Source organism: Lissotriton vulgaris, chromosome 9 (genome assembly GCF_964263255.1).
Source record: "Lissotriton vulgaris chromosome 9, aLisVul1.2, whole genome shotgun sequence".
Classification (NCBI taxonomy): Eukaryota; Metazoa; Chordata; class Amphibia; order Caudata; family Salamandridae; genus Lissotriton; species Lissotriton vulgaris.
In genome coordinates, this window is record NC_141697.1 from 574728382 (window position 1) to 574752599 (window position 24218).

At 46.8% G+C, this 24218-nt stretch overlaps 1 protein-coding gene across 3 annotated transcripts in view; it reads right to left on the reverse strand.

Annotated features, from left to right (window-relative positions):
• Window positions 1–24218, reverse strand: part of LOC147691857 (uncharacterized) — a 496690-nt gene that overhangs the window by 144332 nt on the left and 328140 nt on the right. For all 3 annotated transcript variants that reach the window (XM_086938132.1, XM_086938131.1, XM_086938133.1), the window contains exon 11: window positions 12027–12153. In XM_086938132.1, coding sequence (XP_086794258.1) covers window positions 12027–12153 — 127 coding nt within the window. The remainder of the gene's footprint in view (window positions 1–12026; window positions 12154–24218) is intronic.

Consider the following 24218-nt stretch of genomic DNA (forward strand, 5'->3'; position numbering starts at 1 on the left):
TCCAAATACGGGAATAGTTGGATGCCTTGCAGCCTGAGATGAACTGCTACCGGAGCTAGAAATTTGGTGAAGACTCTTGGAGCCGAGCACAGGCCATGGAATCTAGAGGCTGCCCTTTCCATAATTGCATGGAAATCTCCTATGTCCTCAGGAGAGGAGTCAAGAGCTAGAGGAACTGGTAAAGCTGGTGTTGGAATAAGATATTCGTCCAATTCATCCACAGAAGTGGGTGAATTTGGAATGTCTCCACCTTCTGCCACCATGTCTCCGTCATCATCCTGCAGTAATTGTGAAGGCAACGCCACTTGGGGATCTGAGACTGGTGTCGCAGGGGTCGCAGGCTGCATCTCTGTAGGTGCAGGAGATCTTTCTGGAACTGTGACTGGAGGAAAACAGATATCCTGCAAGGGGACTCCCCGACCCAGGGCAGTAGTAGCCGCATTGGCCCGAGTGGAATGGGCCCTCAGCCCAACAGGGGGCTCATTTTTAGCCAAAGAGTAGCATACCTTGATGCACAACACGACCCACCGAGAGATGGTCCGTTTGTGCACAGCCCGTCCCTTCTTAGCGCCCACGTAACCAACAAAGAGCTGGTCGTCCACCCAGAACTGGCGTGTGCGGTCCAGATAGAATGAGGATTCAGAAAAGGGGGTGGTGATGAACAGAGTGTCTGAATTAAGCAGACCCCTCATACCCAGTCCAAAGATCAGGGCTTGATCCATCACCGTTATTTAGCTCACTGCACCATCCCAGCTCAGAACCTGGCTATACGCAAATCAGTCTGTCCCTGGCCCAGTGCATCATGGGAACAGGGCAGACTAAACTACCAAGCCAATTCTTCACCAGAAAGGAGACAAGCTTCCGGGGACCGGTTTTTGGCATTACAGCCGTCGTCGGCCCGACTTGCTTGAATCCTGATGGTGCAGTGAGCAAGGGACTCATGTCTGAGTATACCCTGCCACACCTATAGTGGCCAAAAACGATTCAGAAAAGGGGGTGGTGATGAACAGAGTGTCTGAATTAAGCAGACCACTCTTACCCAGTCGAAAGATCAGGGCTTGATCCATCACCGTTTTTTAGCTCACTGCACCATCCCAGCTCAGAACCTGGCTATATGCAAATCAGTCTGTCCCTGGCCCAGTGCATCATGGGAACAGGGCAGACTAAACTACCAAGCCAATTCTTCACCAGAAAGGAGACAAGCTTCCGGGGACCGGTTTCTGGCATTTCAGCCATCGTCGGCCTGGCTTGCTTGAATCCTGATGGTGCAGTGAGCAAGGGACTCATGTCTGAGTATACCCTGCCACACCTATAGTGGCCAAAAACGATTCAGAAAAGGGGGTGGTGATGAACAGAGAGTCTGAATTAAGCAGACCACTCTTACCCAGTCCAAAGATCAGGGCTTGATCCATCACCGTTATTTAGCTCACTGCACCATCCCAGCTCAGAACCTGGCTATATGCAAATCAGTCTGTCCCTGGCCCAGTGCATCATGGGAACAGAGTAGACTAAACTACCAAGCCAATTCTTCACCAGAAAGGAGACAAGCTTCCATCACCACCCCTTGTTGTTAAATTCCATCACCACCCCTTGTTGTTAAATTCCATCACCACCCCTTGTTGTTAAATTCCATCACCACCCCTTGTTGTTAAATATCCATCACCACCCCTTGTTGTTAAATATCCATCACCACCCTTTGTTGTTAAATATTTTGTCCACCAAAAGCGTGGAAGGGTATACTCAGATTTGAGTCCCTTGCTCATTGCACCATCAGGATTCACCCGGAAGCTTGTTTCCTTCCCAGTGTAAGAATTGGCTTGGTAGTTTGGTTTGCCCTGTTCCCATCATGCACTGGGACAGGAACAGACTAATTTGCATATAGCCAGGTTCTGAGCTGGGATGGTGCAGTGAGCTAAAAAACGGTGTTGGATCTAGCCCTGATCTCTTGACTGGGTGAGAGTATTCTGCTTAATTCAGAAACTCTGTCCATCACCAGCCCTTGTTGTTAAATATTTTGTCCACCATAAGCGTGGAAGGGTATACTCAGATAGTCCCTTGCTCATTGCACCATCAGGATTCAAGCAAGCCGGGCCGACGACGGATGAAATGCCAGGAACCGGTAACCCGGAAGCTTGCTTCCTTCCCAGTGTAAGAATTGGCTTGGTAGTTTGGTTTGCCCTGTTCCCATCATGCACTGGGACAGGAACAGACTAATTTGCATATAGCCAGGTCCTGAGCTGGGATGGTGCAGTGAGCTAAAAAACGGTGTTGGATCTAGCCCTGATCTCTTGACTGGGTGAGAGTATTCTGCTTAATTCAGAAACTCTGTCCATCACCACCCCTTGTTGCCAGATAGAATGAGAGCGCACGTTTTGGGTCCAGACGGTGGAGCCTCTCTTCCTCTTTCGAGGGATGCGGAGGCGGAAAGAAGGTGGGCAAGGTGATGGACTGCCCGATGTGTAAGGCTGTGACTACCTTGGGCAGGAAAGAGGGACACGTTCTCAAGACATCTTTGTCTGGATGGACAGAAAGGAAAGGAGGTTTGAAAGAAAAATCCTGGAGCTCACTCACTCTCCTGGCAGAGGTGATGGCAACCAGGAAGGCAGTCTTAAGAGTGAGAAGACGAAGAGGGCAACTGTGAAGTGGCTTGAAAGGAGCGCAGATCAAATAAGTAAGAACAAGGTTCAAGTCCCACTGAGGCATCACGAAAGGAACAGGAGGAAACATGTGAGTGATGCCCTTCAAGCATCTATTTACAACAGGGGACTTGAAAAGAGAAGGCTGATCAGGTAGCCTTAAAAAAGCTCAAATGGCAGAGAGGTAGCCCTTGATAGTGCCCAAGGCAGAGCCCTGCAGGGCAAGAGAAAGAAGAAAGAGGAGAACCTCTGAAAGGGGGGCAGAAAGAGGATCCACAGCCTTTGCTGTGCACCATGCCACAAATGTATTCCACCTGCAGGCGTATACCGATTTTGTGGAGGGACGCCTGGCTGCCAGAATCACATCACAGACTTCAGGAGGCAAGTCAAATGACATCAACTGTCGCCGCTCAATCTCCACGCATGGAGGTGGAGACTGGACAGGTTTGAGTGGAGGACCGTCCCCTGCTGCTGCGACAGAAGGTTCTCCTGAAGAGGCAGACGAATCTGGGGATAGACTGACATGCTGAGTAGCTCGGGATACCAGTATCTTCGTGCCCAGTCCGGAGCCACAAGGATTACTTGGGCCCGGTCGCGCCTGATCTTCTTCGGCACTCTGGGCAGAAGTGGTATAGGTGGAAAGGCGTACAATAGACCGCAGCTCCACTTGCGACGAAAAGCATCTCCGAGCGAGTGCCGCTTTGGAAATTCCAACTCGCCGAACTGATGACATTGCGCTTTCTCTTCTGCGGCGAATAGATCTAACCAAGGCTCTCCCCACTGCTGAAAGAGACCTTGCGCCACGTCCGAGTTCAGACACCATTAGTGATCCATCATGCACCGACGGTTAAGTCTGTCCGCCCTGGCGTTCAGGGAACCTGCCAGGTGTTGAACCACCAGGGTAACACCCTGATGTTCCAGTCATTGCCAGAGGCACAGAGCCTCCTGACACAGGGTCCACAACCCCACCCCGTCCTGTTTGTTGGAGCACCACATGGCAGTAGTGTTGTCCATGAACACCTGCACTACAGTCCCCCGGACAGAGGGGAGGAATGCTTTCAGTGCAAGTCGGATCGCCCGCAGCTCCAGAAGGTTGATGTGGAGCCGGGACTCCGCCGGAGGCCAGAGGCCTTTGATCTCCGCCTCTCCCATGTGGCCCCCCAGCCCAGGAGGGACGCATCCGTCACGACTACGTGCTCCAGTTGGGGTAGGGAGAGGGATCTGCCGCTGACCCAATCACGGTGCGTGAGCCACTATTGCAAATGTCTCGCAGTACCCGCCGAGATCAGGACGTGGTCGGACAGGTTGTCTTGATGCAGAGCCCACTGAAACTTCAGATCCCACTGCAGAGCCCGCATCCGCCACCGGGCGTGATGCACCAGAAGGATGCAGGAGGCCATCAGCCCCAGAAGCCGCAGCATTAACCTGACCGAGACTCGGGATAAAGGCTGAAAGATCAGAATCAGAGCCTGAATATCCCAAACCAGCTGTTCGGTAGGATAAACCGCTCCGATGAAGAGGAGCTTCTGAGAGGGACACAGGTGTGACTTTGGCACATTGATGGAGAAACCCAGCAGGTGCAGGAGGTCGGCCGTAGTCTGAAGGTGGCTGACGACTGTCTGGGGTGAGCCTGCCTTCAACAACCAGTCGTCGAGATAGGGGAAGATTGGCACCCCCAATCTGGGCATATGAGCTGCGACCACCACCATCACTTGCGTGAACACCCGAGGGGCGCTGGTAAGGCCGAAAGGGAGCACGGTAAACTGAAAGTGATCGTGGCCTACCGTGAACCACAGGTAGTGCCGGTGGGCCGGCAGGACGGGGATGTGAAAATAAGCGTCCTGCAAGTCCAACGCCACCATCCAGTCTCCAGGGTCTAGGGCAGCTAAGACCTGAGCCAAAGTCAGCATCTTGAACTTCTCCTTCCGGAGGAAGCCGTTGACGTTCCGCAGGTCCAAGATAGGACGTAGGCCCACTTTGTCCTTGGGAATCAGAAAGTAGTGGGAGTAACAACCACACCCTACTTCTGGCCCAGGAAAGCGCTCAATGGCCCCCTTGGCCAAGAGGACCGTAACTTCCTCTTGCAGAAGTTGCAAGTGATCCCCTGACACGCGGTGGTATTGCGGTGGCATGGCTGGAGGTGTCGCCTCGAAGGGGGGGAGTAGCCCCTTCGGACGATTTGCAGCACCCACCTGTCCGATGTGATGGTGTGCCAGTGGAGAAGGTGATGGCGAACTCTGCCCCCCAATGGTGTCGAATGGGCCTGAAAGCTCAGACTAGGAAGGCTTTGAGGCGGATGCTGCGGGGGGGATGTAGGATGGCAACGCCGCTGTCCCCTGGCACCGCCACGGTGGTTACCACGTCCGCCGCCGTGCTGGATGTTAGTCTGCGGCCCATGGCTGGCAGGACGTGAGGGGGCGCATCTTCCTTGGCCACGAAAGGAGCGAAAGACAGAAGTTTGCTGGTGCTGGCCCGACAGGCCCAAGGACTTGGCCGTAGCCCTGGAGTCCTTGAAACGCTCAAGCGCACTGTCTGCATTGTCGCCAAAGAGGCGACGGACATCAAACGGCATGTCCATGAGGGAATTCTGGACATCAGCCGAAAAGTTGGCGGACCTTAGCCAGGCGTGGCGGCGAACCGCCACCGTCGCACAAGTTACTTACCTTCAGTAACAATATATCTGTAAGAAATAGTAGTTAGTATTAGATTCCTTACCTTAGATTATCCCCAGGCGTCAGACTGGATCCCGAAACTTTTGCATAGCAGTACCCTTGCGTGTCGGTAGGCGTCGTCTGCGGCTCTGCGTCCGTCGCCGGTGCTATGATGACGTCGTCGGAGTACTTAGACGCCGCCCTCGCGGGCTGTGGGCTGTGACCCTTAGTCACAAATTGACTATGGGTACAACTTTTTCCGGATCTGCGCTTGCTGGGGCGGAAAAAAGAAGAACTGATGTCAGCGAGCGAGGGCGGCGTCTAAGTACTCCGACGACGTCATCACGGCGCCAACGACGGACGCGGAGCCGCAGACGACGCCTACCGACGCGCAAGGATACTGCTACGCAAACGTTTCCGGGTCCAGTCTGAGGCCTGGGGATATTCTAAGGTAAGGAATCTAATACTAACCTGTTTCTTTCAGATGTGGAAATCGCTCTGCCCAGCGAGTCCGTGGTATTCAGCCCACATCGGATAGAATACCGTGCTGCATCTCGCCCTTCCGCAAGGGCTTGAGCGAGTTTGACCCGGGCCCCTCCGGGCAACCTGGCAGCACTTTCGAGACCGTGTCCCACAGAGAGTGGGTATAACGGCCCAAAAGGCAAGCAGTGTTGAGGGACCGCTACCTCAAACTGAGTGAGGAGAACAGTTTCTTACCGAACTGCTCATACCTTTTGGATTCCTGATCAGGTGGAGAAGTCGGGAATGCAGTCTGGGAGTTGGAGGCCTGGATAACCAGGCTCTCGGGGTGGGGTGGGTGGACAGGAAGCTGGGGTCGTCCGGGGCTGGGCGGTGGCGCCTGGCCACATTCCGATCTACAGGGGGACCTGTAGCGGGCCTGGACAAAGTGCCCAACAGAACATCAGTAAGGGCCTCATTAAACGGCAGTAGAGGCTCCGAAGAGCTTGCCTGCGGTTTAAGGACCTCGGTGAGGAGGTTAGTCCTCACGGCCACGACGGGGAGCTCAAGAGCCAAGGCCTTGGCCGCCCTTGTCAGCACCACGCTGTAAGCAGCCCCCTCCTCCGTAGCCACGGTAGGAGGGGAGACAAAACCAGTATCAGGCGAAGTGTCCAGCCCACTGGCCTCCCCTAGATCCACTACCCAGTCCTGAAACGACTAGCACTCTCGTGCCAGAGGGTCCTCAGACCCCTCCCAGTCCCCCTCGCCCCTCATCTCCTGATAGCCAGGTTCAAAGGATAGGGCCGGATCATAGAAGAATTGATCTTCTCTCAGCGTCGAATGCGGCATCGAGCGACGCCGGTCCGCGCCGGATCCAGACCGAGGGAGGTACCGGGGACGACGTTGTCCTGGGACGGCGTCGGGGGCGACACCCTAGGGGTCGGCGCCGGTGGAGGGGTCGTAAGGTCGACCAGCGGCGACCCGGATCCGGACCCGGTTGGGCCCTGCGGCGTCGGGAGCGGAGTCGTCGACGGCGCTGGGGCCAAAGCACCCGACGGCGCCGGGGCCGAAGCACCCGGCCCGCTTGGGCTCCCAGTCGGGGGCCGCGGGGCCAGAAGGTGCCACAGCGGGACCCGACAAAGGGGATAGTGACCTCATGGCCATGAGAAAGGCATTGATCTCCTTCGGTGTCGCGTTCAGCCCAGGGACCGGCGGGTATGGAGCTGGCAGCGGTGCCTGCAGCTCTGGCGGAGCCGCGTGGGCGGTGTCGCTAGAACCGCTGGCCGCATCGCGTTAGCGTTGGGGGGAGTCGGAAGAGCAATGTCGTCTCTTCGACTTCTTGTGCCTCTTACCTGAGGACTTGGAGCCCGACAAATGGTGTCGACTCGCCGAGCTTCGATGACTGTGGTCCCGCGACCGGTCCTTCGACCTCCTCCTTGACCTGGACCGTGAACGGGGCGGGCCGACTGCCGGAGCTCGAGGCGTTTACAGGACCGCTCCCGCCAAGCCTTCGACGTCAAGGCCCGGCAGTCGGGGCACGACTTGTGGTCATGGTCGGCCCCAAGGCAATACAGGCACCGGCGGTGGGGTCGGCAAGATATCAGTCGGATGCAATCGGCACAGGGCTTGAACCCAGGCATCCCTACTGGCACCGATAGTCTTTACCACTCGAAACAGGATCAAAAAGATCGAAAAAGTTAGTCAAAAATTGACTAAGGAGTACTGCTTTTTCCAGATCTGCACTTGCTGGCACGGAAAAAAGAAGAACTGACGTCAGCGCGCGAGGGCGGCATCTAATTACTCCGGCGACCTCATCCCGGCGCCAACGAGGGACGCAGAGTCGCAGACGACGCCTACCGACACGCAGGGGTACTGCTACGCAAAACTTTCAGGATCCAGTCTGAGCCTGGGGATATTCTAAGGTAAGGAATCTAACACATGTTTCTTTCAGATACATGGAACACAGAATCATTTGAAATGTTGCTGCAAAAAGTTCTTACCAAGTTCAACAAAGATTTGAGTGATATTGTTTATATTTGCAGTGATTCAGCTACGTATATGAAAAAGTTGTGTGATGACCTGTCAAAATCGATACCTGAGCTGAAGTGCTTCCCTGCAACAGATACTTGCCACTTGCTAGATGATATGCTGAAAGCATCTTTACAATCTTCAGAGTTAATGATGAACACCATTGACTTTTAAGTCTATTCTGGTGCACTGTTTTGTTATGTGCAGGAACTAAAATGCAAATATTTCTTATTTTGTAATTTGTGAGGCATCAAAGAATGAGTAATACCAACTTCGTCATTTAGCTGGTGGTTCTCAGTCGTAGAGGCTGTGAATGCTATATTATCCATGTGTTAAACGTTTACAAATTTTGCTGAGTGAAGAAATGTGAGAATCTTTGGTCGCATATTGATAGTAATGTGAAAAAAAGTACAACCCACTGCATTCTTGGAATTATTACATGAATGCCGTAGTGGACATAATAAAAAAACTAGAGTCTCAAAACACCCTTGTGTACCAAGTGTTCTGCATAATTGGTGTAAATGGTGAAACATCTCCTTTAGAGAATTTGTCACTGCAACATGTTCCATGTTAGAGTGTTTGGCACTTGGTAAGCAAAGAAATTTTAAGGAGCAATTCAGAAAATTTTATTTTTACAATGTATGAGAAATAGCTTGCGATGACGCATAGAAATGCCCTTTCACCGACCATCGCATTGGGAGTCAATAAAGCCTCACTGTGGTGCTCTGCACAAGTTCTTGATCCCTTCCATAAAGGGGAATTTTCTCCAGACTTTCAAAAGTGCTGGTTCATTTGTGAACGCTTCAATAACTCTGAGGGCATATGTGTCGAGTTCAACGCATTTGCTGCAGAACCTGTCACAGAGCATCACAATCTTCAGGTGCACCAATATTGTCATGAAAAGCTATGTCAGTGGCAAGAACTAGCAAATTGTGTATTGACTGTTTGGTGTTGCCCGTCTCAAGTGCCAATGGTGAAGGGCCTTTTCACAGATAAAAGTTTACTTAGGAAGAAAAGAGCAAGCGCGCATGACCAAAGACTCACTGAAGAAATATTGTATGGTGTACTACAATAAGTTTGATCTGTAAAAATGCATTTGGACCTCATATACACTGTACGTATACTGTCTATATACCATGCACTATCAGTGCAGAAAGCAAGCAATAATAAGAGTAAAACGTTCCATAACCCCTGGAAAAACACTGTTTCTATTGTTTTTAATAGTACGAAAATGTGTAAGCACTGATAACCACTGTGTTATGGTATTAAAATTACGTGAAAACACTGAGAAAACCCCACCAAAATGTATCGATAATAGAAACTGAAAATAGGATAGCCAAGGTATGTTATAGGTTGCGTATCTACTGCTATTGGAAAATAACTGGTGTTCCTAGTATGGCAACTTGGGAATTATTCAAGCATGTGATACAAAGCTGGGGAGGAATACGCTTTCATGGACTCAAGCATCTGGAACGTCGTTGTGAACTGTTTGGACATCTGTGAATGAAATTTGTGAAAGAACTTTCACATTGTTATCTGTTGCCTCGCCTCATTTTATGTCACTATATGCTATCTGTAAAACTGAGATGCTTTGTGATCGTGTCTCTATTATGTTATGTTATGTTATGTTATTTATTATTTGTTAAGCGCGCATACGCCCTGGGGCTTCTTGGCGCTGATGAGAGAATCAAACATAACAGTGCATAAAAGAAATACAATTATTTTTTACAGTAGGCCTGGGAAAAAAGAAGAGTTTTAAATGCCTTCCTAAAAGCAAGGAGATCCTTGCTATGTCGCAGGGTCAAGGGAAGGGAATTCCACAATGAGGAGGCTAAAAATTGAAAACTGCTGCCTCCTTGACGTTTCTCTGTCTCACTCCTTGTGCTGTCTGTGTGGGAATGAGGTCATTGCTAGCTATCAGTGCTGAGGTTTGGACTGTGGTTGATTGAGCATCTGCTAAGCAAGTGGGCTGCTGCTTTCATGGCTGAATGCATGGAACAATGGAGTCTCTGGCCTATTCACTCAAAAAACAACTCTCAACTTCCACAGAAATCCCCCCCACCCCGTGGCCCGCACAGCAAGTCCAGAAATGCAATCACATACTGCATCTGCAATGTTTTACTGTCAGGCTTCCATCTTTGCATTTCATTGTCTCAATCATCACTATTTCTGTTCATCATAACCATCCCTTCCAAATGACCACCTCTTTTACTAGCCATTTACATACCCATGATTCTGTTTTACGCCTCCTGATTTGCTTCCTAAATACAGCTACACTGTCTTCCCCTTTCATTCCTCAACTGATGTGCTTCAAGGTGTTGTGATGTAATGCCCTTTGACATTTGCTACTGGATGGCAATTTGCCACTTAATGGTTAACAACATCAAGAACTTCCTTCATGATTCCATTTTAATATCCCTTCTGCCCATAACGTTGGGATTCAACTAAAAAACTATCTATAGGCCTACACCTTCATCAACTACAGTGCCACCTCAGCCCAATCCTACCTTGTGAATAACTATGCAATGTGCCCCGTCTCAACTTTCTCTGCCAAGACGCTTATTAAAACGCCAGTTCTCCAGTACTAAAACAGCGGGACTACTGCAAAAGCACCCTCCTGTGCTGTTCAAGACTTTCTCAACTCTGAAAAAGAAGGTACTGACTTCAACCACAATACATATTCAACCTTGGCAATATTCCTTGATCTACTTAAAACTACCAGTACAAAATTCAGACTGGTTAGCCCACTGTGTGCAACACCCCCAATTAATTCCTCAAGCTAGAGTTCATATCTATCTATACCGCCTCTCCAATTAGGCTGACCCAACAATCTAACTCTATACCTCTATCTGTCCACTTCAGGTACAAAACCCCACACGGCAACTCCAACCCCTCTGCAGGATTCCATCCTTTTTTAATTTTCATACTCCTCCACCCAAAAACCCTACTCAATGGCCAACAATCTTCCACCTTCATAAGCCATGTCAAATCAGCCTTCGTGACCCATCTCCTTCAGCTCAAGGATGTTCATAGATACTGCCTCAAAACAAGACAAATGACACAAGGACTAAATGCATCATGATAATTCTCTAGAATAATATGTAAACGCAGAGCCGTTATGAACTGTTTCACTCTTTACCCTTGTTTATAGCATCAACTTCTGAATAATTTCATAGGTTTTACTGTTCTGCTGCAAAATAAGAAGATTATTTCTGTTTGACATACTAACCTAATGATCAATTTACTTACCCTCACTAACGCTCCTTCTGGTGTATACCCTAACTGAATATTCCTCACATTTAGAATATCCCCAGCAGTTTAAGAATTCTTCTGGAATGCTCCTTTGAACTGTGTACCATACCAAAAGGGATGGATCGGAGCCACATATAAACAACAACCCTATGTGCTAACGTTGGATTTTTGTACCTTTCTCTTTTCTTGTCCTCAGACGTGAAACACAGAACAGATGGCCTGAGAAAGTGTGCTGAATCCTAACTTGTGACATTTTCAGATGATAATCGAAATAGAGATAATGGAGATAAAGACCGAGTAATCAGAGGGGAAGTGTACCAACCAGAAAGAGTGTTACCAACTGTAAGTAACTTGTTCTGATACATACTTCTAACTGCAGTTTCCTCATATTTGGAATAGATACTACAGCAATACATCCCAAAGGTGGACGGTCTGGAGAGTGAACTCAGACAAAAAACTCCCAGAGTACCGAGCAGGATAGAGAATCTACCGCCAGACATCACTGTCAAGACAGTAGCGTTTTGAGAACCTGTGTAGTCACACCCCCATTTCAGCATGGCAGTTGTCTAGAACAGGCAAACCTCATGCCAAAGTATTGTTCTTGTATTGTTGCTGGGATACAGGAATGTTCCCCGATCCTAAAATAGTATATTTGGGGTATCCTTCTTGTTAAAAACCTGAGATTAGAAATATCCATCAGAAAAGTATATTCAAATGAGTGATGCTCGCCTTGGTTGGCTGCAGATTTGAGGGACAGACCCTGTGCACCATGAGCATCCTGCCAATGTTAGCTGCCCTCAAAGTCAAGCTGAATATATGTCAGACATCTTAACAAGAGTGGAAAATAACATGTACACCCAACTTACTTCTAACAGCTCTGATCTAAGTTCAATAATATGACAAAGTAGAAAGCAGCCGAAGTAAAAGCCAGTGCCCATACACCACAGCTCTCCCATTACACTAACTGAAGGCACCAGAACCTACAACTAATCATGCTCACCTGTTGCTTGTGCCACAGATCCGTGACTCCGCTTTACCACCACTCGTCTTGTATCATCTTCCACTGAGGACCATATCTCGCCAGACATTACGGGTTTTGGAGGCACAAGCTCTTGTCTCTTCGATGCCTGTAGGTCAGAGGATAGGTAGAAAAGCAGAGCAGATATCAGAAAAATACTACCCAATCTTATTAATTCAGGTAATAGGTGCCCAGGACTCGGGGGTAGCACCAGCCATTCTAATGGCATCAGCACTGCTTACCGCAAGGGCACACAGCTCATAGATGTTGGAAATCAGGCACTTTAAATGCATACAACACAAATAGTATACACCTTTTGTCCTCTTCAGCAACAACTGTTAGATCACTAGAGACAGAAGAAAGGGAGAGAAAAACAGACAAAGGCAATAGTAAACAGAAGTATAGGGAAAATAGATTAAAAGGCAACATGCAAGAGGGTAAGCACATACATTAATGCATAAACTGCAGGACGTAAGAAGAATTATGCTAAAGGGACCAAGCACCAGCATGCAAAACACAGCACAAAGGACAGCAGGTAAAATGGTTAACATGCAAAAGTCGGGGCATAAAATGGTGGCATAAGAAAGACATGGTGAAACCCAAAAGCATGTCAGATATTATGTCCTGCATGCAGAAGACCCACTCTTTACATGTTCATTGACAAATACTCTTTATCCATAGTTGTACATGGTCAAAACGCTCTACATGAACTGAGCAGTACCTAGATCATGAGGCCCTGTGGGAGCAACTCAAACAGTACTGAGGAGATTGTATAAAAAACAAGTTTTGGATAAAGACATATTTCATAGGTAATACATTATTTAAAGGTAGTTTTGCATATTTCATCTGTAAATGTGTAGCAAGAGAACATCAGGGAGAAAGAATGAGCAGTGCAGAGACAGAGGGCAAGAATAAACACACTAAAAGAAGAGCAATAGAGGTGGGTGACTGTACGGTGATTGGAGTCTTAGGTGGGATGTAAGTGGTATGTTGACGTTGAATATTTTTGCACCCCTGTCCACCAGGATATGGAACCTGTCTTGTGGTGGACAATGTATTGAGGGGGTGTGAGAAGCTCCGATGTTGGCATTATGTAGTCATCCCAACCATCTCCTTTTATCCTTGAGTGTTTTTGCAGTGTCCCTTCTTCCATGTTTGGTTGTTGGTCATGATGAGAGGTATGTACTTGTATTGGCTTTAGTAGGATAACAGTGAAATGTTGGACTGGATGAGTTGGCACTTGAGGAACTAGTGTGACAGGTCAAACTAGAGTAGAAGATTTGAGGTACTGCTCAAGAACATCTTGCCCCTGTGGTTCCTGCAGGTTCAGAGTTTGGGCCTATGGTGCTTTTGATGGTTTGTGATCTGCTTATCTTGAGAAACAGGCATAATGTTTTTTCATCATGTGCCTTGGGTCCTTAATAAGGTCTATTGGCACTTGGTTATGGGACGTTTATAGATTTTTTTGAATGCTGCCTCACAAAGATCATAGATGCAACTGTAGCATGCATGTTTTTTACTCTAGTCTTTCTTCCTGTATCAGGGATAGTTAGGGTGATAGGAGTGAATAGCCTGCTATCAATTTGGTGAAAATATATGTTCCTCCTCTGTATCCTGATTGTAAGTTGCCTCATATAGATCATGAGGGCCCGATTCTTTCTTTTCAGCCTCTCTCTCCATCACATTGGAAGTGGTGGTATTTTGCAGGGTAAGGTATGTTCTGGCCTCACGTCTGACATCTTCTCTTTGATGGGTCTGTTGTTGATAGGGACGACATCAATGGTGGTACTGCTGATGGCTCCGTCTATGGCAGATTCATTGACAGGCTGGTCTTCATCGACAGTATGCTAGTTGTTGGTATTAATGGTGACTTTGTGAACATTTTAGTCTGTGATGATTTCGTCGCTGGGTTGTTCATCTGCAAGGTTTGTGATGGCATAGACGGTGGTCTTGTAGACTGAGGCTGGTCTTCCCTGTGTCTCCTCTTGAGATTTGTTGTAGACGACTGGTCCCCAACTGGGGTTTCTGGCATTGTTGACAGATGTGCTGTCAACTGTGCTACCAGTGGCGTTCTGACAGAGTATGTTTTTTTCATTTTAGGGTATGGCGTGGTGGGATATCTGTGACACTTTCCTTTCTTTTGCCCGTGCTCAAGGGATGGAGAAAATGGCCTCAAAGATTTCTTGGTTGGCATTTTTATAGATTTTCTCCATAAGCTCTTTAAAATAAGATAATGCCCCAGTCGTAGATTCTATAAGACATTTTAACTCTTTTTCTCTTATGAGGGCTTAAAAGCTGAGCCTGATTCATCCCTTAAGAAAGAGGTTTCGTTTGTCTTATTTTTTTGAAGCCACCTCAAGAGTCTTCCCTCTTTGCCAGTGAGAGTTTTGGCAGAAAATCTTCTGCAATTTTCCACTCTTTAGAAATATAGTAAGGGTAAAATCAATAAAGGCATTTTCTGTAAGGGTCTTCAGAGCACCCCCTTACTTTCCTACTAGATTCACAAGCCTAAACAGGCCCTTTCGAAATGATTATTTCAACGCAAACCACCTAAGGATAGGTTCAAAGTAATATTTCTAAATAAAAAGCTGGACTTATCCCGGGGAACCTACGCTCGAAGGTTCCCTTTTCAAACCACATGCAGTAGAAATCTTGGGTCAGATTGCCTGAGGGAGGGCTGAGGCTGGGGGCACTTTCTCTTCAAAGACTGATTTTTGATTATTTTACCATGAAGTGGATGTGCTACTAAAGCATCACAATTTGAAAGTCATGCGGACAGCAGTTTATTATACGTCCTTTGGAAATTTGCAGTGGGACTGCTACATAGACAATGGAAAATTATTGCAGGATGTGAATCTATGAAAGATTCAATGCTGAAGAAGTGGCTTTTACATGAGTGAAGGATTGGGGTTATGTGGGCTGATACGTTCAAAAGTAGTTGTAACTGTGCGGGCAAGAATTTCATACTAACAGAGCATTTCAGGGAGGATTGGAGAGTAGCAGAGCACTGCTGGGTGGGAGAGTTACACTTTAGCAAAGGCCACTAGAATTATGTGGCAGTGGAGGTCTAAACATGTAGGAATATTGATTAGATTATGCTGCAAGAGAATTAAATGTATGTGGTAATTACGCATATTTCATTAAAACAGCTCTGCAGTACAATATACTCCATTGAATATGTATTAAATACACGTCTGATTAGGAGGACCTACACGTTTGTGATTACTTGTGCCAATAGTGAAACAGAGTCACTTAAGAAGGAATTACTGTAGTGGTCTCATTTCCTCGAAGTATAAGCACGAGCCTTCTCGTACTAGATAGTTAAAAGTTCTTTATTGGAATGTTTAGCGAGACTCGTGTTTCTGAGTCAGTTACTCTGTGATTTTTCCCCTGCTGGTCGCTGCGCGGCACCTGTGCATAATAAACTTACAACTTCTTCAACTACTACTTGTCGGAGTACTTACTACAGAAAATTGTGCCAACGAGGGTCAGGGCACAGGTGTCAGAAGAACCTACGATTTCATCCGGAGTTGATGAATCAGAAGAGCGATGTTTATCTTCAGTGACGGAGAAAAGGTGAAGGAATTCTAATTTTACCCGTCGGGATGAGAAGGTATTTACTTTAGTCATTAAGGGAGTGTATCCTATAAGCAGCACCAGCAAGAATTGGGAATTTATTGGTCGGTAGCACAGACAGTTACATTGCGCAGCTGACGTCACTGACACGCAGCTGAAACCCAACATCAGTTTCATTGTGCATTTGACGTTTCTGCCATTTTGTAAAGCAACAAATTGTATTAGAGATGCCTTCAAGCATTGGGTACTACGTGTCGGACCTTTTGTAGTCGGGAAGAGTGGTTGGACACGCAGTTTGAAGTTAACGTTTTTTTCATGAATTTTAACTTCATTGACACTTGTTGAATTGAACAGTAATCTACTTCTTTTACGTGAAACTGAAGCAGTGAGTTCTATTCAGCGTCAAAAGTTAACGGTGACAGGTCCGATTATTATTTGTCGGATTGACATTGATGAAGTTACAGTAATAAAACCTTGCGCTCAGACTGAGCATTTGGAACCTTTTGAAGCCATGTTGAGCATTTTCTTTTCTTAGAAGAAACAATTATTATTATTATTATTAGGGAGTTTTGTAAAGCGCCTGGTTTACGCCCAAGGCGTGTCCCCGCGCTGTGGTAGGTAGGGTGTCCGTGAGCAGTCAACCGTAGTTAGCGTCTGAAGAGATAGGTCTTAAGTTTTCGCCTGAACAGGGTTTCCGAAAACTCCATGCGTAGTTCCATCGGCAGATCATTCCACCGCTTAGCGGCCAGGTATCTGAATGATCTACCCCCCATTCGTGTTTTCTTTATTTTGGGGATTTTCAGAAGACCTGTGCAAGACGAGCGCAGGCTCCTGGTGGGCTCATACCAGGTGACCAGACTTTGTAATGGGGCAGGGGCTTTTCCTCTCAGAATGCGGTGGCATGTGGCCAAAGCCCCGAATTCCACCCTACTCCTAACCGGAAGCCAGTGCAACTCCTGGAGCGCTGCCCTGGAGGGGGATCTTCTAGGAAGCCTCAGAACAAGGCGGGCGGTAGCATTCTGCAACACCTGGAGGCGGTTTAAAACCTTTTCCGTTGCCCCCAGATACAGCAGGTTGCTATAGTCCATGCGAGATGTAACTAACGCATGCACCAGCGTCCGTCGAGCATCAATGGGTAGGAAATCCAAGATCTTCCTCATGGTTTTTAGAATGCCGAAGCATGTCCCCACCACTCGACTAACCTGGGAGTCAAAAGCAAGATCCTCATCTAGCCATACACCCAGATTCTTTGCTTCATGACATGGAGCAGGTACCTCTCCCAGGCAGGGTGGCCACCATGCCGACGACCAGACAGGTGGACCCCCCCCACCACGAGCACCTCGGTCTTGCTGCCATTAAGTTTTAGGCAGTTGGCGGACATCCAGGCTGCCAGTTCTTGCATGCAGACTCTGAACTTGTCCGCCATTAGACCAGGTGCGCGTGAGAGGGATACCACCAGCTGAGTGTCGTCAGCATAGGACACAAGACGTAGTCCGTGGCCTTCAACAATGGTCGCCAGCGGGGAGACATAAAGATTGAACAGGGTAGGGCTCAGGGACGAGCCCTGCGGCACTCCCTGGCCCAACCCAATCTCCCTAGAGTAACACTCTCCCTGGCGAACTTGGAAACACCTGCCTGTCAAGAAGGACCGGATCCATCCAAGCGCAGCTCCTACCACCCCTCCATCATTCAGACACTGTAGCAGGGTGGAGTGAGCTACAGTGTCGAATGCTGCGCTTAGGTCCAAGAGGATCAGGGCCATGGTCTGGCCCTCATCCACTCCCTGTCGCAGAGCTTCCACTGCCATGAGCAATGCTGACTCCGTCGAATGGCAAGGGCGGAAGCCAAATTGAGAGTCATGGAGTAGAGAGGCTTCTTCGACAAAACCCATTAGCTGGAGGTTCACGGTTTTTTCGGCAATCTTCACCATATATGGCAGGAGGGAGATGGGGCGAAGATTGTCTAGCCTATCATAGCTAACATTGGGCTTTTTTTGAAGGGGGAGAACCACCGCTCGTTTCCAAGCATCCGGGACAGTATGAGTCTCGAATGAGAGATCCAGAAGACGACGGATATGAGGCTCCAAGACATGCAAACTGCCCATCAGGCGTCCAGGAGTGGTGGGATCACGGGGGGAGCCTGATTTAATTGACCCACAGATCTGAACGAGTTTTTCAGTGGGTGGGTTTACGAATGTCGCTAGCACCCGTCGTTCATCACATGCCTTAGATACCTCTACCACCTCGGGGTCCATGTCAACCCTACTGGGGAAGGTTGAGTATATAGTAGCGACTTTGTTGGAAAAAAATTCCGCTACTCGGTTGCAGTGGTCAACTGTGCAGAGTTCCTCTGGGACTGCTGCAGGCTTTCCCACTGAGAGGGATTTGTATATTAGAAACAATTCTTTCGAGGAATTTTCGGCTTCCCCAATCCTAGTACCATAGTAGATTTTTTTGGCTTTTTTAATTAGTCCATGGTAATATCGCCTGCTAGAAACATAGTCCAATCTAGCTTGTATGGCGAAATCAATTCTCCAGCGCCTTTCTGCCCGTTTACACTTGGATTTGACCATACGGACTTCTTCACTAAACCAAGGTGCATTTTTCAGTGCGCGTCCCCCTGTTTTAATCTGGGCAAGCGGGGCTACGTGGTCTAGGGCGACTAGAATGCGTTGGTCCAAACTATTGTCAACAACACGCTTCTTATTTTACATCAAGGTTTCACGCTCAGTTATAAACTTAACACAGTGAAGAGCACATTTGTCAATTACACAGAAATACAGTGATGCGCACACCTAGTGTTCTGCGTGTCAAGCAACAGTGATACGCACAGCTGTGGCTGACGTGCAAAATATTAAAAGCTATATAAACAACAGGAAAAAATACGGTGATGCGCACACCTATAATGTGTGTCAAATTATAGTGATACGCACACTACGCATGTTATTTTTTATTTTATTTTGCGTGTCAAGCAACAGTGATACGCACACTTATATCTGATGTGCAGAATATTACAAGTTGTATAAACTGAAAAATTACAGTGATGCGCACACCTACGATGCGTGTCAAGGTACAGTGATACGCACATTTTCTTTTTGTTTTATTTTGTATGTCAGACAACAGCACTCAAAGTTAGACATTTATTTCAACTCAGTAATACTGATAGTATTGAGAGACTTGAGTATATATATGCTATGCAAATCGATTTATACACGTACTAGAGTTGATCTATTTGATCAAGAAAGTTTTTAGTTTTTATAGTTCATTCTTGTTTCTCATCTTAACATGCAATCTGTTTCTCCGCCTCCGCCTTTTCTAGAAGAACCAGGTAATCCACCTATATCATGGAGGAATTGGTATGATGCTTTTGTGACTTATATCAGTGCAATTGGGGCATCGCGTTTTAGAGCTGAACGAAGAAAATTTCTTCTTCTCAATTCGTTAGGATTTGAGGGAAAATCAGTGTTTTAAACATCTACCTGAATTCGTTCGTCATGAGAATGATGAGGAACTCGATGAATACTCAGAGGCTGTTAAAAAATTAGAAATTCGTTTTGACATCCAACCCAGCATTGTTGTAATTAGGGATACGTTTTTTAAAAGGGAACACAAGCATTGCTTTACGGAAGCTAAGTGCTGACTGCCAATTTGAAGTTTTTTAATGAACAATTAATAAGAGACCAATATATTTGCAAATGTTTGGATAAAAACATATAACAAGAACTGTTGTCATTGGGGAATCCAACTCTTGAAGAAGCTTTCTAAAATCTCAGAAAAAGAATTAGATGAAAAAGTTGTGTCAAATGAATCTGTTATGGTTGTTCGCACTAAAGATTATAAGAGTAATAATTCTATTTGTGTTGAAAACACGGGTTTCAAAAACAACATATGTTACCGTTGTGGAAATCTTCCACATTTCAAGTCTGGTCAACATTGTCCTGCAAAGAGTGTTGTCTGTAGAGTTTGTGGAAGATTGGGGCATATTGCCAAGATTTGTAAGAGTGGCAAACGTGTTTTTCATGAGGCAAAACAGTCATCTTCTCCTGTTGCTAATGTGTCTGTTACGGAGGGCAGTGATGTAGATTTCAGCAAAATACAAGATGATTTAAAAGACATGGTTGTTGTTGTGGGTGACATGTGTGCTACTGTGGAGGATCTTTCTGATTGTGTTGATCCGTATGTAGACATAAATATTGGAGGCAAAGTTGATAATTTGTTAGTTGATTCTGGTGCAAGAATTCGATGATTACGCAGGAATTGTTTACTGAAGTTTGGGGTGATCGCTTTTTGATGCCTCCAGATAGATCCCCCGTTTCTTATGAAGGGAGAAGAATTAAATTAGCTGGGTTCTTTGGAGATTCTTTGGAGATTCATTGGAGTTTAGATAAAGAACTATACATGGAAAAATCTATGTTGCCATCAAGGGGCTGTTGATATTAGGTTGGTATCATCAAGGTTTGTTTAAAATGTTTTTTTGCGACCAGGTACCAAAGATCAAGTCTCTGTAGTCTGTGCTGATGATTTTGTTGTTAAAATGTCCGAGCATTATCCTTCAGTCTTTAACAAAAAACTTGGAAAAATTAAAGATTTCACACATGTTATAAAAGTTAAGAATGGTGCTATTCCTGTGTAACATAGACTGAGGAACATACCTTTTAGCGTTAGGGATCAATTGGAGAAAGAACTTAGTGAATTGTGTAAAAAGGGGATCATAGAACCTATAGAATCCTCGTTGTAGTTGTCCCCATTGGTTGTCGCGAAGAAAAAAAAATTCCATCTTCGCTTTTGTGTCGACTTACGCTTAAATAAAAACATATGGGTGGATTCTCATCCCCTTCCAAAGATTGCTGACATGTTAAGTTTGATTTGTGATTCCAAGTTGTTCTCCAAGCTAGATTTGGTGTCAGCGTACCACCAGGCGGTGCTTGATCCCTCATCTAGACATGTCACAGCATTTGTCACCTTTTGGATCTCATCAGTATTTTTATTTTTTTTCAAACATTTTTTTATTGTTTTTTCCAAATGAACATTTCCAAATCAGCATCTTACATCCATTTATGTCGCAGATCCGGTACATTTCAATGGTGCATAAATTATGCAGTTAACTATTCAAATCACACTTTTGGTACAACATTAACTGAGTCTCTGTTGGTTTCATGCAGCAGTCGGGCAGTCGCAATTACACATATTCAACATCATGTCTTAGGAATCCACATACACTATTGCATGATCACAGCTGTATGTTAGGATGCAATACTTTTTGCCAATCTCCGCCATCTCCTGCCCCCTTTCCGACCAGTGCAGGTATCCACCTTCAGTTCATATCACGTCTAGGGGCCACCTGTCGATCATACCTCCCTTCACAGTCATTTACACCCACACCCCTGAGGTTAGGGTACACCTTAGCGTGTGTATACCGCCCAGAGGTTATTTTCCACCCGTATTTTGGTCCTGATGAAAGCTCAGCTTAATTGGCATTTAGGAGCAGAAACATGTCGACCTTCTGTACCCCCAGGACATAGCTGGCTCAGGCTAATAGCCAGCTGCTGTTCGTCTTAACGTTTTTTAATGTCTGCTTACTTTACCTATATTAAAATTAAATTCTGTTTAAAGTCTGCTCTCTTTTAATCTCACCTTGTCACTATTCACTACTGACACAAAAACCCAGCTCCACTGCAATTGCAGGTGTCGCAGCACACCGGGTAGGTATTCGGCCGACCCGGTGGAACCCGATGATGAAGCATGTCACCCACTAGGTGGGTGAGTGAGGGTTTTCTTAAACACCTTAATGGTTTTTGAAGACTATGCACACTTCACTTTTGATATTTTACACTTAAGGCCACAAACACTAGTACCCTTCTTGTGTTTTTTTGCGCCAATAGTCACTTCTTTGTTGTTGTAAGCATCTTGATTTGGGGAAGAGGAGTGTCTCCTAACCCTGCCTCTCCTGTTGTTTAAAATTATGATCCCTCATCTAGACATCTCACAGCATTTGTGTCACCTTTTGGATCTTATCAGTATTGTTTTTTTCAACAGCTGTTTTTATTGTTTTTTCCAAATGAACACTTCTAAATCAGCATCTAACATCCATTTATGTCGCAGATCGGGTACATTTCAATGGTGCATACATTATGCAGTTAACTATTCAAATCACACTTTTAGTACAGCATTAACTGAGTCTCTGTTGGTTTCATTCAGCAGTCGGGCAGTCCGCAATTACACATATTCAACATCATGTCTTAGGAATCCACATACACTATTGCATGATCACGGCTGTACGTTAGGATGCAATACTTTTTGCCAATCTCCGCCATCTCCTGCCCCCTTTCCGACCAGTGCAGGTATCCACCTTCAGTTCATATCACGTCTAGGGGCCATCTGACGATCATACCTCCCTTCACAGTCATCTTATATCCCACTACTCCTCATCTCTTGGGTGAGCTAGAAAATAGCACTGCAATGGTGCCCATATATCCTTGGGCCTGGAGGCCAGTGTTAGTAGTTCCGCATAAGTCAGGAGTCTCTCCTGGCACATTACTAAATCAGTGATCCATTCCTTGAACTGGGGCACCCGCCCTCTGCCCCATCGGCACGCCACCCTTCTCTTGGCCATGAGGAGTTCTAGCGCTGTAAATTTTTGGTGCTCAGGTCGGAATGGTTTGACAGATCCCACCAATGCCATCAATGGTGTGGCTTCTACAGGTGTGTCAATCATTTCGTGTAGTGCCTGAAATACCTGTTCCCAGTACTCTTTTACCTCTGGGCACCCCCATGCCAGATGTAGAAAGTCCACCTCTGCTGAGCGACATCTATAACATCTATAATCCTCTAGTAACTTGAACCTGTACATCTTGGCCGGTGTATAATACAGTCTCTGTAAAAATGTATAATGAATTAGCCGGAGTCTGCTGCTGGCTGAAACACGCTCTGTTTGTACACAGCTCCCTTTCCACTGCTCGTCAGTCAGGACCAGTCCTAGCTCCTCTTCCCATTGAGAGCTTTCTGCTTAATTCAGAGACTCTGTCCCTCACCACCCCTTGTTGTAAATATTTTTGTCCACCCTAAGCGTGGAAGGGTATTCTCAGATGTGAGACCCTTGCTCATTGCACCATCAGGATTCAAGCAAATCGGGCCGAAGACGGCTGTAATGCCAGAAACCGGTCCCCGGGAGCTTGTTTCCTTCCCAGTGTAAGAATTGGCTTTTGTAGTTTGGTTTGCCCTGTTCCCATCATGCACTGGGACAGGAACAGACTAATTTGCATACAGCCAGGTTCTGAAACTGGGATGGTGCAGTGAGCTAAAAAACGGTGTTGGATCTAGCCCTGATCTCTTGACTGGGTGAGAGCTTTCTGCTTAATTCAGAGACTCTGTCCCTCACCACCCCTTGTTGTAAATATTTTTGTCCACCCTAAGCGTGGAAGGGTATTCTCAGATGTGAGACCCTTGCTCATTGCACCATCAGGATTCAAGCAAACCGGGCCGAAGACGGCTGTAATGCCAGAAACCGGTCCCCGGGAGCTTGTTTCCTTCCCAGTGTAAGAATTGGCTTTTGTAGTTTGGTTTGCCCTGTTCCCATCATGCACTGGGACAGGAACAGACTAATTTGCATACAGCCAGGTTCTGAAACTGGGATGGTGCAGTGAGCTAAAAAACGGTGTTGGATCTAGCCCTGATCTCTTGACTGGGTGAGAGCTTTCTGCTTAATTCAGAGACTCTGTCCCTCACCACCCCTTGTTGTAAATATAGGAGTCTCTCCTGGCACATTACTAAATCAGTGATCCATTCCTTGAACTGGGGCACCCGCCCTCTGCCCCATCGGCACGCCACCCTTCTCTTGGCCATGAGGAGTTCTAGCGCTGTAAATTTTTGGTGCTCAGGTCGGAATGGTTTGACAGATCCCACCAATGCCTTCAATGGTGTGGCTTCTACAGGTGTGTCAATCATTTCGTGTAGTGCCTGAAATACCTGTTCCCAGTACTCTTTTACCTCTGGGCACCTCCATGCCAGATGTAGAAAGTCCACCTCTGCTGAGCGACATCTATAACATCTATAATCCTCTAGTAACTTGAACCTGTACATCTTGGCCGGTGTATAATACAGTCTCTGTAAAAATGTATAATGAATTAGCCGGAGTCTGCTGCTGGCTGAAACACGCTCTGTTTGTACACAGCTCCCTTTCCACTGCTCGTCAGTCAGGACCAGTCCTAGCTCCTCTTCCCATTTCCTACGTGAAGTCGGTGGTGTCACTGCCACATGTGTGTGTATCGTGTGATATAACAACGACACCACCCTTTTGGGTGCGACTTTTTCCAGTATGAGCTGTAGTGGAATCAACACTGGCGGTTCCGCTGGGAAATCAGTAGTGATCGATCTTACCCCATTTTTCAGTCTGAGATATACAAATACATCTAGTGGCGTCTTCTGTGTTGTTTGGAACATGTGGTCAATACTACTGAATTGGCCTTCGTGGTATAGGTCTCCCCAATTATATACTTGAGTCTGCTGTTGGAATTTCCTAAACACCCCCTCCTGTAACAATGGCATAGCGGGGTGGTAAGTATGGGGCAATAGGGGGGAATATACCATGGGCACGTCCAGC